The sequence below is a fragment of the Camelina sativa genome, chromosome 10 (genome assembly GCF_000633955.1).
Source record: "Camelina sativa cultivar DH55 chromosome 10, Cs, whole genome shotgun sequence".
Lineage (NCBI taxonomy): Eukaryota > Viridiplantae > Streptophyta > Magnoliopsida > Brassicales > Brassicaceae > Camelina > Camelina sativa.
Window position 1 is genome coordinate 5387833 of NC_025694.1, and position 12541 is coordinate 5400373.

Genomic DNA, 12541 nt, shown 5'->3' on the forward strand with positions numbered 1-12541 from the left:
AGGAACTTACGGGGAATGAACATGTTATGTCAGACGCATAAAAATGGTATTCAGCACCCATATCAAGCAATGCAAAATCTCCATCTTCAAAAGTCTGCAAAAGTAATGGAACATTTTCAAACAGGTAATACTGAGAGAATTAATAAAAGAGAGGAATGAATGCTCATTTAGTATTTACCCTATCATTTGGAGCCGCAGCATGCCCATAATGAAGAACAGCACTGCAAACAAACAATTTAGCTATTTGGTTATTTTTTTAGTGTAAAAAGACATGAAAAATCCAAGGATGATTATTTCTGCATTCTTAGCAATAACAAGATTTTCTCCTCAATAACTTACCTGTTATCTCCTGTTGCACAGATGCATGTGTACGAGCAATGCCTACAGCCACCGTACATGTAGCTGTGATGCAGAAACATACTTTCCATCTGATATTCTTTCATGCCAGGTGTGACTCTCCTCATAACCTGTGTGGATAAACAACATGGTTGAAAGACAATTGCATGAAAGGAAGAGAAAACGTCTACATGGAGTAGATAAAGAAGAGTTCAGGTCGGAAACCTAAGTGGTGAAATGATATGAAAAAGGAAAAATATTGAACAAGACAACAGAGAAGAACATATTTTCATTCACTGGTAGAAGTAAATCAGACCTCTATGTGAGCTTCAGAACTTATATCATTTGCAAACTGTATTAGCTGAAGCTCCAAGTTTGATTTAATAACTCGACACTCCGCCAAAATAGGATGTAAGGTAGTCAAATCAGTCTCAAACTTTTCTATCCCCTGAAATAAGACACAAAAACAGTAAAAAAAAGTATAAATGAGATTCCAATATTCGAGGAAAGGAAACACTATATAAGCATCAGAATCCCAAAACTGTTAATTACAAGACGTGCCAGAAGCTATTTATTTTCAGGATGAAGACAAGAAAATGGGAAGACGAAATCTCCAGAGGAAGTGAAGAAAGAAAGAAATGCGAAACCTCAAAGCTGGCAGGTTTTGAGAAGTTACTGCTGTCGGTGTTAAGACCATGCAGGAGATACAACAGAGGTTTTCCAGATCCCTTAAATTGTTCATTAAAAACTTGAATAATCTCATCCACGTAGAAAACCATGTCAACCATATATGTTTCCTGAAACAGAAAAGCACAAAAATGCCATCACTATAAAGAGAAATTAATGCATTGAACAAATTGACATAGAAGAAAAGAAACTGAAATAGTTACCTTAAAGTGTAGCAATGGCTTTATCTCCCCTAACCAGACAGCATAATCAGCAGGCAATCTTGGAATAAAAAGGATAGATTTCCCACTTCCAATGTCCTTCCAATATCAAAAGAAAATAAATTCATCAACTAAGCAACATCAGATCCAAAGAAATCGAGAAAAAGAATGAAAAAACTCACAATAGCTCCATAGAAATCAGGCTCTCTGACTCCAAACAAGTAAGCAAAATAACTCTCCTGCCTACAATTCAAGTCAATTCAACAAATTAAGATCACTCTATGTTCCACTCAAACCATTGAACAGACTGAACTAGTACGATTTCAATCACCCCCAAGATAAAATATCCAAATCAGTACCTGAATAGCTCGGCGTGATCAGTGCAGTACCGATTTTTTTCTTCACCACCCTATCGTTCAAAAAAAATCAAGAGAAACCACGAAATTATAAAACATAAAGACGATAAAAGCTAGCTCGGATCATGGAGAGTGGAGACGCGTTATAAAATCATATGCATATTTGAGCTACCAATGAGTACATGTAGTAAAACGAATCCATCGAGAGAACGATTGGAACCAGATAAGTGACGGCGTATTGAATCAACGAGCTTTTGCCGGTTACCGGCGTGAAGCTCCATAGGAATCGGCGGTGGAGATAGAGACGACATGACGACTGGGCTAGTTTTTGTTTTTCCCCGGCGTGGCAGATCTTATTGTATACTAAGTATTACAATACGTTGTCGTTTCAATACTTGAGGAAAACAAAATAATCAACGACGCCGTTTAAGGGATGGGACGAAATGGCGTCGTTTAATACGAAGAAGAGAAGTGACCATATTACGCAGTTGTTGAATCAGTGGCCCGATATCTCGAATCGACTCATCATCATCTCTCTCAGCTTCACCGGAGCTGCATTATCAATTTGCAGATAGGTACGGCGAGGCTCTCGTCTCCGGCCGATCTTTCTCGCTCTTTTCTCTTTTTTCTCAGATTCTCAGTTGGGCTTTACAAATTTTGTTAATTGGTTTCTAGGGTTTTTTTTCTGCTTTCTCTTGTATAGTGTATGCTTTGTGGTTGACTTTTAGATCTATATCTATGATCTCTTCTTGCTTCGGTAACGATTTTCCCGGTTTAGGAGTCACGGATTTGTAGTTCTGATGGGCTTGGTTTGTTTTACAATGGATCTTGTTCGATCTAATCGTTCTGGAATTTAGAATTTGGGGTTTTAGGCTTCTTTAGCTTGATTTGTGTGAATTCACTGAAGCCTCCAAATGTTTGCTGTAGTAGAGAAATTAACGGATTTTTAAATGTCAAAGCTTTGGTTTAATTTGGATTTTATGAATCAAAGATACTTGCTTGAGAGTCTCTGGTGTATGTTACAGCTGTTTCTCTCCGCTTGGCTTTTAGTTCCCGACACTGAATTAGAAATTGCTGAAGATAGCTTTAAGGTAAAGTTCTCTTTTTGTATTTGAAGGATTTAGGTTGTGAAGATGGCATCAAAGTTGATACAAGTTCAATCAAAGGCATGTGAAGCTTCAAAGTTTGTGGCTAAGCATGGAACTTCCTACTACAGACAATTGTTGGAGAAGAACAAGCAGTATATCCAGGAGCCTGCCACTGTGGAGAAGTGTCAAGAGTTATCTAAGCAATTGCTGTACACCCGTCTTGCTAGGTTGATATCTCTCTTCCCTCTCTCTATCTCTCAACATTTTCCCTTTTCATATATACAACCGTTTCTGATATTCTGGTTAGCAAGAGACTTTTGTCAGTAATTCATCTTTTCTCATTTTCTTCTTTAAGGCGTAAAAGTAGACATGAAATGATTAAAGTGGCATACTACGAATCCTCTGATGTCTCCTCTTATTTCTGATGCCCGTCCCACAATCGATATTAGATTCAAACTTTTACATGTGGTTTATGCTATCTTTGCGTTGAGCTGTTGGTCTTGCTTAGTTCTTTGTCACAAATTGCAGGATTGTGTTTTAAAGTTGTCAAGCTTACGTTGGTTTGATTATTATATCTCTCAGTAATCCCATCTGCAACAATTGTTCTTGTCTAAATTTCAAATATTACAATAACCCTGCTGTTAATCTTTGTACGGTCCATCATTTTCGGGGCACAAAAGAGTTCTCAGTATATTGCCTCTTGCTTGATGAAAAGTTGAGGCGAGAACCCCTTCCATCACCACGCCTTATCTTACCGTGAATTGAAAAGTTTAGGGCATTAGCATTTTGTAATCTTGATTTTGCCTTTGTGTGCGACTTGACTCAAGTATCAAGTATCTAACTAACACTTTTCCACTCCTTATTACAGCATCCCCGGACGCTATGAAACTCTCTGGAAGGAAGTAGACTACGCAAAGAACTTATGGAAGAACAGATCTGGTCTGAAGGTAGAAGATGCAGGAATCGCTGCATTGTTTGGTCTTGAATGCTTTGCTTGGTATTGCGCTGGTGAAATCGCCGGCAGAGGATTCACCTTCACAGGCTATTACCCTTGAAGGAGAGGAACAATAACTTGAAGATTGTGTAATCACCTCCTCCGTTTTTAGTTTTCATGATTCTCTCTTGAATCGATGTTTTTTACAGTTTTTTCCCTGAAACGGAGGCTTTGGAGCTGAGAAAATCCATTTTGCTATAACTCTTTGATAAGATTGCTCTCAATAAGAACAAAATTTCCCAGGAAATTTATCTCGCTTTAATGTTTTGGCATTGTCTGATCTCAATATCAACATAGAAAAGTTGAACCATATTTATTTTCTATATTGTAACATGTCTCATTAAAAATCATTAGCCGTTGCTAATACTATGATTAATCGTGTTTTGACGTCCGAATTTTCATTTTTCTTTGATAAAATATGAAGATTTGATTGGTAAATATGAAACTTCTTGTTTTTTCAAGTCTCTGTGGTACATAAGAAAGAAGAGGGACGAGAAAGCAGGAGGACCAGCAATGGGAACTTCCACTCCAAAGAGTCTCAATTATACGTTTTGGTGTCAGAATTTGAAAAGGCACAAGCCAAAATCAGAAACTTCAACAGCCAAAGATAGAAAGATGATTCGCGGTGTTGCTTTGACAAATTTCGGTTTAAGCTTAACCGCCTTCCTCCTCCTTGCCGTCGTTCGCAGCCAGGTTGATGGAGTATATATCTTACTGTTCTTTGTTCATGATTGTGCGTTATGTTAATTTCAAGACGATGATATTAGCTTGTTCTGATTGGTTAAATCAAAATGACAGGAGAAGTGCAGTAAAACCTGCATTGCACAGAACTGCAACGGTGAGATTGTTTTTTCTTATGAACACCCTTTGAATATAAAGAGCATTTCTCAAGCAAAACCAGCTTATCTGTCTCGGTCCATCTCCGTTTCAGGTCTCAGTGTTCGCTATGGGAAGTATTGTGGGATAGGTTACTTTGGATGTCCTGGAGAGCCACCTTGTGATGATCTTGATACTTGTTGTATGAACCATGACAATTGTGTTACTGTAAAAGGTAAACCAATCAAGAATATCTTTAGAGGGACATTGAAGTGAAATGGTCATCTTTTAAACTACATATCTATTAGATAATGGATTCTGAGAATGTGTTGCTGCATCTGTTTCATTTTTTGCAGGCATGACTTATGTTAACTGCCACAAGCAGTTCCAGCGTTGCGTAAACGAGCTAAGAAGATCAGTCCAACAATCTAATAACCAAAAGGTTGGATTCTCCAAGCAATGCCCTTATTCGACAGTGATACCAACCGTGTACAGAGGAATGGATTACGGCATTTTCTTCAGTAAAATAGGTAATCACTAATTCATATTGAACCTGTGGTTTATGACACTGAACCGTGCGTCACTATTACACTATGAGAATCACTTGTAAACTATAAGCTAGTAATGTTCCAACAATATGACTTATGATAAGATGTGAATAATCTCGCGCAGGTAATAGCATTAAACCTGCGCCGCCAGCAAGGCCCGCGTCTGTCGTAGAGGTGGATCTCGCTCGGATTAAAGCGGACACAAAGGATGGCCTTGGTACAAATCAAGGCCTTCAAACAAAGCAAGGCTCCAAAGTCTCTGTTCCAATGAACCCTTCCCCTTCCTGATCATCAGCTTATAAGGTGACTCATAACATATATCTCTCAACTTTGTAAAATCTTTAACCTTGTTTTCTAATGGTCAAATGATTATTTTCAGGTCAAAACAAAACAGCAGTGAGTGGATTGGTTGTCCATATGTATCTACATATCACTTTAGTTTCTATTTTACTGTAGATGTGAGATTATTATAAGTTTATAACAAATTTATATAACTATATAGGAAATATAATGTAGAGAAATAATTTCAACTGTGGTGTTTTGATATATATATATATATATATATATGAGAAACCAACACAAGTTTGTTGTTTCATTATATTTGTGATTAATACTTCTGTTATGGTCAAGTGCAAGATATTTCAGTTAGTATTGTCAAAAACAGCAATCTATGCGTAACATCTGATAGATTACACCAAAATGATCCTCTATTTCTAACGTCCATAATAATAATAGTTCTTATTTTGGATAAGGAACGTCCAAAGGAAACTGAAGATTTGTTAGGGTGTAAATCATGAAACTGCTTCAGTTTTTTTTAGTCTTTGTGTACATAAAATAGAGAGAGACAGAAGGGACGAGAAAGCAGGAGCACCAACGATGGGATCTTCCATTATAAAAGAGACCCAAAAATAGTTTTGGGACAGAGAAATTGAAAGAACACAAGTCAAAAAAACCCATAAACTTTAACGGGGGAGCTAGAGATGATTTGCGGCGGTGCTTTGGCACGTATTGCTTCCGGCTTAACCGCCTTCCTCCTCCTCGCCGTCGTTCACAGCGAGGTTATATGTACTTACTGTTCTTTGTTCATGTTTTTGCCTTATTGTTAGCTTTTTTCTGATGGGGTTGAATCACAAATGACAGGGGAAGTGCAGCAAAACGTGCATTGTACAGAACTGCAACAGTAAGATGATTTGTCTGCATTCTTTTGAAATTTGGAGAACAACTAACTTAGTGCATGATCTGTTTTTTAACCCCATCTCTCTGTTTCTTCAGGTCTCATCATTCGATATGGGAAGTATTGTGGGATAGGTTACTTTGGATGTCCTGGAGAGAAACCTTGTGATGATCTTGATGCTTGTTGTATGACACATGACAATTGTGTTGATCTAAAAGGTAAACCAATCAAGAATAGAAATCTCATTCTTGAGTTGTAAAACAGGACGACTTCATTTTGAGTATTTGATAATGAATTATGGAATTTTTTCAGGTATGACTTACGTTAACTGTCACAAGCAGTTCAAACGTTGCGTAAACAAGCTAAGCAGATCAATCAAAAAATCTAACGGTCAAAAGATTGGATTCTCCGAGCAATGCCCTTATTCGACAGTGATACCAACTGTGTACAATGGAATGAATTACGGCATTTTCTTCAGTAAAATAGGTAATTGTATTAACATTGAATTGTTTGTCACTACAACACTATTAAAATATAAGCTAGTCCTAGTGATGAAAACCACATGAGTCTCTCTCTCTATCTTTCTGTTAAATTGTGACATTTCTGATTAGAGTACTTACTGTGAATAATCTGTGTTCAGGTAATATCCTTAAACCTCCCATGCTCGGAAGCACGCCTCTCGTGGAGGTGGATCTCTCAAGGAGTAAAGTGGACATAAAGGATGGCCTTGGTACATTAAATCAAGGCCTTCAAATTAAAGAAGGCTCCAAAGTCTATGCTTCTTTAAATATGAGCTCTTCTACTTCTTGATCATCTTCTATAAAGTGACTTATATATTAACTCTTTCTCTTCTATCAACTTTGTAAAAACTGTAACTTCATGGTTATATAAAAGTCATTAAAAAGACTTCGTATTCTTTCACGGATCAAAATCAATTGGTAATCAATGAATTGGTCTATGTATTTTGAATGCTACATTGCTAATCACATCACAAATAACTTCACCAAAGTCAAAACGTGACCTTGTCACTAAAGTCAAAACGTGACTATTTTAGAACATTCACCATTTTTATCTATAAATTAGATGTATTTTAATTATTAAAAACCGAACTTTAGAGAGGAACATGTGGGGGTCAATGGGTAACTCCACCTCTGTTGCCATCTAATAAAATCCAGGTTGTCTTCCTCACCTTAGTGGGAGGTATATATATGGCCACTGGGCCAACGATGAAAGAAAAGTCTGCAAAACCCTTGGCTAATAACATAAAGAGTAGACTTTTTACTTTTAGTGTTTCTGTTATCGTAGTCGCACGTTTTCTATTTTATCCTTGACGATGATAAGCTGAAGAACTTCTGAAAACAAAAACAAAAAGGACAAGATGAAGGCTAATCACTCTCTCTTTTTCAGCATTTTATTTACCCTTGCCATCACCATTGTAGTTCACGGCCAAGGCAGATCAGGTTTTATTTTCTCCTCTCTGTTCAGACTAAAGAAACCTTGAGTTTGTGATGGAAACTCAATATATAGAATCGTGTAAACATGTCTTGTAAATGTAGTCAAAGTCTTATACAATGTCTTGTGTTGCAAGTAATCATAAATTCTCTGTTCTCTCTGTTGCTTAATTTTAAATTGACCTATTTCTTGAAGGTGCTTGAATTTTGTGATAGACCTTTTGTTTTTCTATACAGAGAAATAACATTTTAGCTTGCGTTGTAAGTAATCTCCGTTTTTTCTTCTCCTCTGATCCACAGGTTACATCAACATCGATTGTGGCATACCTCCTTACGAAACCCCTGAAGACACTATGGCCAAAATCACTTACGTCTCCGATGATGCTTTCATAACTACTGGTGTAAATTTCAACGTCTCTGAAGAATACGGCGCTCTGGTAAACCCGGTTTTGCCGTCAACTCTTACTGAAGTAAGAGCATTCCCTCAAGGAAACAGAAACTGTTACACCCTAAAATCATTTCAAGGGAAAGGGAATCTTTATCTCATCAGAGCTTGGTTTATGTATGGAAACTACGATGGTAAAAAAGCCTTGCCTGAGTTTGATCTCTATGTAAACGTGAATTTCTGGTCTACAGTGAAGTTCAAGGATGCTTCTGATCAAGTCATCAAAGAGATTTTAAGCTTTGCAGAGTCAGAGACAACATATGTTTGCCTTGTGAACAAAGGTAAAGGGACTCCTTTTATTTCAGGCTTGGAGCTTCGGCCAGTGAACAGCTCAATCTATGATACTGAATTTGGAAGAAATGTCGCATTGGTACTCTACCAAAGATGGGACATTGGATATTTATTAAACGGAACAGGGCGGTACCAAGACGATAGTTTCGATCGTATTTGGTCTCCGTACTCTTCAAATATCTCTTGGAACTCGATTGTAACATCCGCCTATATCGATGTTTTTCAGAGCGGCTATTCGCCGCCTGATGAAGTTATCAAGACTGCTGCTTCGCCTAAAAGCGATGATGATCCGTTGGAATTGTTCTGGACATCAGACGATCCAAATGCTCGGTTCTACGCATATCTTTACTTCGCGGAACTCGAGGCGCTCGAGAAGAATGAGACTAGAAAGATGAAGATTTTGTGGAATGGTTCCCCTGTTTCTGAAACTTCTTTCGTTCCTTCTTCAAAGTATTCAATGACGTTATCTAATCCAATAGCTTTCTCCGGTAATGATCACTTGATTTCTCTTCAGAAGACCCGAGACTCAACACTTCCACCAATTCTTAATGCTATTGAGATCTTCACCGTACAATCTCTAGATGAATTTTACACCAGGACTGGTGATGGTGTGTTTCCATCTCTACTTGGACTCTGTAAGATTGCTACTAAAACTCACATTTTTTTATTTTTATCTTGTTAATTATGCAGTTCATGCCATAGAAAGCATCAAAGCAACGTATAAAGTGAATAAGGTTTGGAGTGGTGATCCTTGCTCTCCAAGACTATTCCCTTGGGAAGGTATTGGATGCAGTTACAACGATGATAATCATCAAATTAAGTCCCTGAATCTTAGCTCAAGCGGATTAGAAGGACCAATAGTTTTGGCATTCAGAAATCTCTCCCTTCTTGAGTCATTGTAAGTATACAATCACACTGATACTTTCCACCACTTTTATTCACATCAACTATATAACAGAGTTATGCATTATTTTACTCAGGGATTTATCTAACAACGACCTACAACAAAACGTGCCTGAGTTTTTGGCTGATATGAAATATTTAAAACTCTTGTAAGTGAGTACAAATATCATAGATAGTCTTGGTCTATGCTTGATAATGATTAATGAACATGCCTCTTGACACCTTTACTTGTGATTCAAGGAATTTGAAGGGAAATAACTTTACTGGGGTTATCCCAAACTCTCTTATGAAAAAACTAAAGGCCGGTCTACTTGCGCTCAGGTAACATCTCTAGCACTTTAAAAAAATCTTCTATATAAACCATAAGCACTCTCAATGAATTTTGTTGACTTCCTCTTGTCTGTTTTCAGTGTGGATGACCAAAACCTTTGCAACTCAGGTTCATGTCAAGACAAGAAGAAAAACAACATGGTCGTGCCAATAGCCGTAGCGACATCAGCAACCGTTCTCATTTTGTTCATGGTTATCATATGGATCATACTAAGGCAAAGGAAAAAAGGTAAGGTTAGAATTTTTACTTCACGGTTAATAAATTTGAAGTGATCAGATTTTTGCTGAGAAAAAAACGAAATGTTTTAATTTCAGGTGCTTATTCAGGACCACTGTTGCCTTCAGGGAAGAGAAGGTTCACATATAATGAGCTCTCTAGCATTACAAACAACTTCAATAAAGTGATTGGTAAAGGAGGGTTTGGTATTGTGTACCTCGGTTCCCTTGAAGATGGGACTAAAATTGCTGTAAAGGTGATCTACGATTCTTCACTAGGAAAACCTAAAGAGTCATTATCATCCAGGGCTTCTAACCAATTCCAAGTCGAGGTAATCATAAGAACACCAAAAAACATGATCAGATATTTTTGTTTTATGGTTGCGTTTAAGTGCAAAACGTTTTCAGGCAGAGCTTCTTTTGACAGTGCATCACCGGAACTTAGCTTCCTTTGTTGGATACTGCGATGATGATCGTAGTATGGCTCTCATCTACGAGTACATGGCCAACGGAGACTTGCAGGATTATCTTTCAAGTGAGAATGCAGAGGATCTTAGCTGGGAAAAGAGACTCCATATAGCCATAGACTCTGCACAAGGTTGGTCCCAGTTTTGACATCCTTGATTTCTCAGAACTTAACCAAGAAACCAAACCTGATTTAGCCTGGACCTTGGCAGGTTTGGAGTATTTACATGATGGATGCAGGCCACCAATAGTACACAGAGACGTAAAAACAGCAAACATCCTATTAAACGATAACTTGGAAGCCAAGATTGCTGATTTCGGCCTTTCTAAGGTCTTCCCTGAGGACGATCTCAGCCACGCCGTGACTACCGTCATGGGCACTCCCGGCTACATTGATCCTGAGTAAGTTCCTTTACACACTTAATACGGATCACACGGTCTGGCCGCCGGTAGTATATAGTATAGTGAAACTAGGGTTGGCCAGTTTAGTTCAAAACCTTTTTTCAGTTTAGCAAGAATTATAACCAATTTAAGTGGACAATTATATGATATCTTATAAAATTAACAAATCAGATGTGTGTTGATAGACACTACAGAACATTCGTGCTGAACGAGAAGAGCGACGTGTTCAGTTTTGGGGTCGTTCTTCTTGAACTCATTACTGGCCAGCGAGCCATCATCAAAACCAAAGAAGGAGACAATATCAGCGTTGTTGACTACATTTGGCCGTTCTTCGAGGCCAGGGAACTAGACGGCATAGTGGACCCGCTACTTCGCGGGGACTTCTCGGAGGACTCAGCCTGGAAGTTTGTGGAGGTCGCAATGTCTTGCGTCAGAGAGAGAGGAACCAATAGACCAACAATGAACCAGATCGTAACGGAGCTGAAACAATGCTTAGCCGCCGAGCTGGATCGAGAGCTACAGAGCCACTAGTGTCTAGTGAAAGAGATTGATTCAAAGAGGTTTTGATCACTTTATGATCTATATACATTTTTTGTGTTGTATAATGTACGTATGGCCTGATCCATATATGGTTGACGTACATTAACTTCTAAAAGAGTTCTTAATCAATTTTTTTGTTTTTTTTTGTTTTTTTTTTTAAAAAATTTGTGAATTTTCATTAATGAAAGTAAATTGTGGGAACTACAATAGGGTGAAAACAGTAGATAAGCCTTGCAAAAAAAATAAAATGAAGGGCTATATAGACGATATGTGATTTAAACACACAGATTATAAATACTTAAGGCAGTCTCGCAGAAGAGTTTTGAAGTGTTTCATGTGGCTTCTTGCGAGTAATGCATCTCTAATGCTTCTATCCAGTGCCTTGAACAGAACATGGGGTGGGGTGATAATGTTGTTGTGGAGTCTGTTATTCCTTTCCATCCATATAGTATATATGACTACCTGCGCTACAAGCCTTGAGAGCAAAAATTGTATCTGATAAATTCAACCAAGCTGAAAATGCTTTCTAGGTGTGGAAGACAAAGGGCCGATAACCCAGTCTTCGTGTAGCTTGCAGCCATTTCTTCACTGATTTCACAGTGGAGGAACAAATGATCCCAGTGTGACAATCTTGATCGGATAGCTAATATGTTGAGGTGAGTAAGCCAATGCAGGAACGCATGTTTCGGTGTTAGCTCCTTTAAACCAGACTTGTCTTGTCCATGTTAGCGGTTGACTCCTGTGACGTAGCGCTTCCCAAGTGTTTTTTGCACTGAACGTGTCTTCCCAAGTTTTTTGTTTTATAGATTCTTGTTTTCGTTTCGGTAAAAAATCTTACGAATAGTAAACATGCTTCATTTTGTGATAAATGAGTAAATTGTATTCGTACGTGTACATGCAGCCCAACAAGTGAACTTTTCGATACTACGATGAATAGAGTTTTACAATCGATCAGGTTATTTTTGTATTGAAAACCTAACTACAACAAGAGATTTTTTTTTTTCTTTTTTCTTTTTAAGTATTACAAAAGAGATGAGGCTATGTTTCGCAAGTTTTAGTTTTATGGTATCTCAAATATCTTTTTGTCGGTGTGTTTATATTTAAAGACAAAATAAAATATGGATGAGAAACATGTGACCAACTAACTATTAATTGTTAGGTCTTTATATATAACAATTAAATAAATCGTGATACTGATACCGAATACAATTTTTTTTTTTGCCTTTTTTAACTTTTTTTGGACAAAAAAAAAATATGGATATTCTGAAATTTAATATACAGAGATCTGATCAACTACAG

General features: G+C 37.6%; 5 protein-coding genes across 6 annotated transcripts in view; 4 read left to right on the forward strand and 1 right to left on the reverse strand.

The window, feature by feature from the left end:
- The window catches only part of LOC104717246 (xaa-Pro dipeptidase), a 4085-nt gene extending 2153 nt beyond the window's left edge, over window positions 1–1932 (reverse strand). Inside the window, exons 1-9 of the mRNA XM_010434788.2 lie at window positions 1762–1932; window positions 1583–1632; window positions 1406–1466; window positions 1227–1322; window positions 984–1133; window positions 653–784; window positions 340–467; window positions 179–221; window positions 11–94 (exon numbers count right to left, since the gene is read on the reverse strand). Of these exons, the coding sequence (XP_010433090.1) occupies window positions 11–94; window positions 179–221; window positions 340–467; window positions 653–784; window positions 984–1133; window positions 1227–1322; window positions 1406–1466; window positions 1583–1632; window positions 1762–1890 (873 nt within the window). The 5' untranslated portion in view covers window positions 1891–1932. The remainder of the gene's footprint in view (window positions 1–10; window positions 95–178; window positions 222–339; window positions 468–652; window positions 785–983; window positions 1134–1226; window positions 1323–1405; window positions 1467–1582; window positions 1633–1761) is intronic.
- LOC104717247 lies at window positions 2047–3971 on the forward strand. 2 transcript variants are annotated; one of them, XM_010434791.2, is made up of 3 exons: window positions 2047–2154; window positions 2704–2894; window positions 3536–3971. In XM_010434791.2, exons 2-3 carry the CDS (start codon window positions 2713–2715, stop codon window positions 3720–3722), a joined length of 369 nt encoding a protein of 122 aa, XP_010433093.1. In that variant the 5' UTR covers window positions 2047–2154; window positions 2704–2712; the 3' UTR covers window positions 3723–3971. The 2 variants fall into 2 exon arrangements, with proteins under 2 accessions (XP_010433093.1, XP_010433091.1); XM_010434789.2 differs by having other exon boundaries at window positions 2697–2894; window positions 3536–3927.
- Window positions 4277–5317, forward strand: LOC104717248 (phospholipase A2-delta-like). The gene is made up of 5 exons (XM_019231015.1): window positions 4277–4354; window positions 4460–4499; window positions 4593–4712; window positions 4834–5007; window positions 5150–5317. Exons 1-5 carry the CDS (start codon window positions 4277–4279, stop codon window positions 5311–5313), a joined length of 576 nt encoding a protein of 191 aa, XP_019086560.1. The 3' UTR covers window positions 5314–5317.
- Window positions 5901–7051, forward strand: LOC104717249 (phospholipase A2-gamma-like). The gene is made up of 5 exons (XM_010434793.2): window positions 5901–6083; window positions 6166–6205; window positions 6298–6417; window positions 6512–6685; window positions 6840–7051. Exons 1-5 carry the CDS (start codon window positions 6006–6008, stop codon window positions 7007–7009), a joined length of 582 nt encoding a protein of 193 aa, XP_010433095.1. The 5' UTR covers window positions 5901–6005; the 3' UTR covers window positions 7010–7051.
- Window positions 7578–11233, forward strand: LOC104720073 (probable LRR receptor-like serine/threonine-protein kinase At4g29180). The gene is made up of 10 exons (XM_019230662.1): window positions 7578–7659; window positions 7951–8994; window positions 9077–9284; window positions 9367–9438; window positions 9530–9610; window positions 9700–9848; window positions 9935–10167; window positions 10244–10433; window positions 10513–10702; window positions 10888–11233. Exons 1-10 carry the CDS (start codon window positions 7578–7580, stop codon window positions 11231–11233), a joined length of 2595 nt encoding a protein of 864 aa, XP_019086207.1.

Coding starts and splice junctions, on each gene's coding strand:
- LOC104717249 (XM_010434793.2), top strand. CDS start 6,006: ATGATTTGCGGCGGTGCTTTGGCACGTATTGCTTCCGGCTTAACCGCC. Junction 6,084..6,165: donor TCGCCGTCGTTCACAGCGAG/GTTATATGTACT, acceptor CACAAATGACAG/GGGAAGTGCAGCAAAACGTG. Junction 6,686..6,839: donor CATTTTCTTCAGTAAAATAG/GTAATTGTATTA, acceptor ATCTGTGTTCAG/GTAATATCCTTAAACCTCCC.
- LOC104717248 (XM_019231015.1), top strand. CDS start 4,277: ATGATTCGCGGTGTTGCTTTGACAAATTTCGGTTTAAGCTTAACCGCC. Junction 4,355..4,459: donor TTGCCGTCGTTCGCAGCCAG/GTTGATGGAGTA, acceptor TCAAAATGACAG/GAGAAGTGCAGTAAAACCTG. Junction 4,500..4,592: donor CATTGCACAGAACTGCAACG/GTGAGATTGTTT, acceptor TCTCCGTTTCAG/GTCTCAGTGTTCGCTATGGG.
- LOC104720073 (XM_019230662.1), top strand. CDS start 7,578: ATGAAGGCTAATCACTCTCTCTTTTTCAGCATTTTATTTACCCTTGCC. Junction 9,849..9,934: donor ACTAAGGCAAAGGAAAAAAG/GTAAGGTTAGAA, acceptor TTTTAATTTCAG/GTGCTTATTCAGGACCACTG. Junction 10,703..10,887: donor CCCGGCTACATTGATCCTGA/GTAAGTTCCTTT, acceptor GTGTGTTGATAG/ACACTACAGAACATTCGTGC.
- LOC104717247 (XM_010434791.2), top strand. CDS start 2,713: ATGGCATCAAAGTTGATACAAGTTCAATCAAAGGCATGTGAAGCTTCA. Junction 2,895..3,535: donor CTGTACACCCGTCTTGCTAG/GTTGATATCTCT, acceptor TCCTTATTACAG/CATCCCCGGACGCTATGAAA.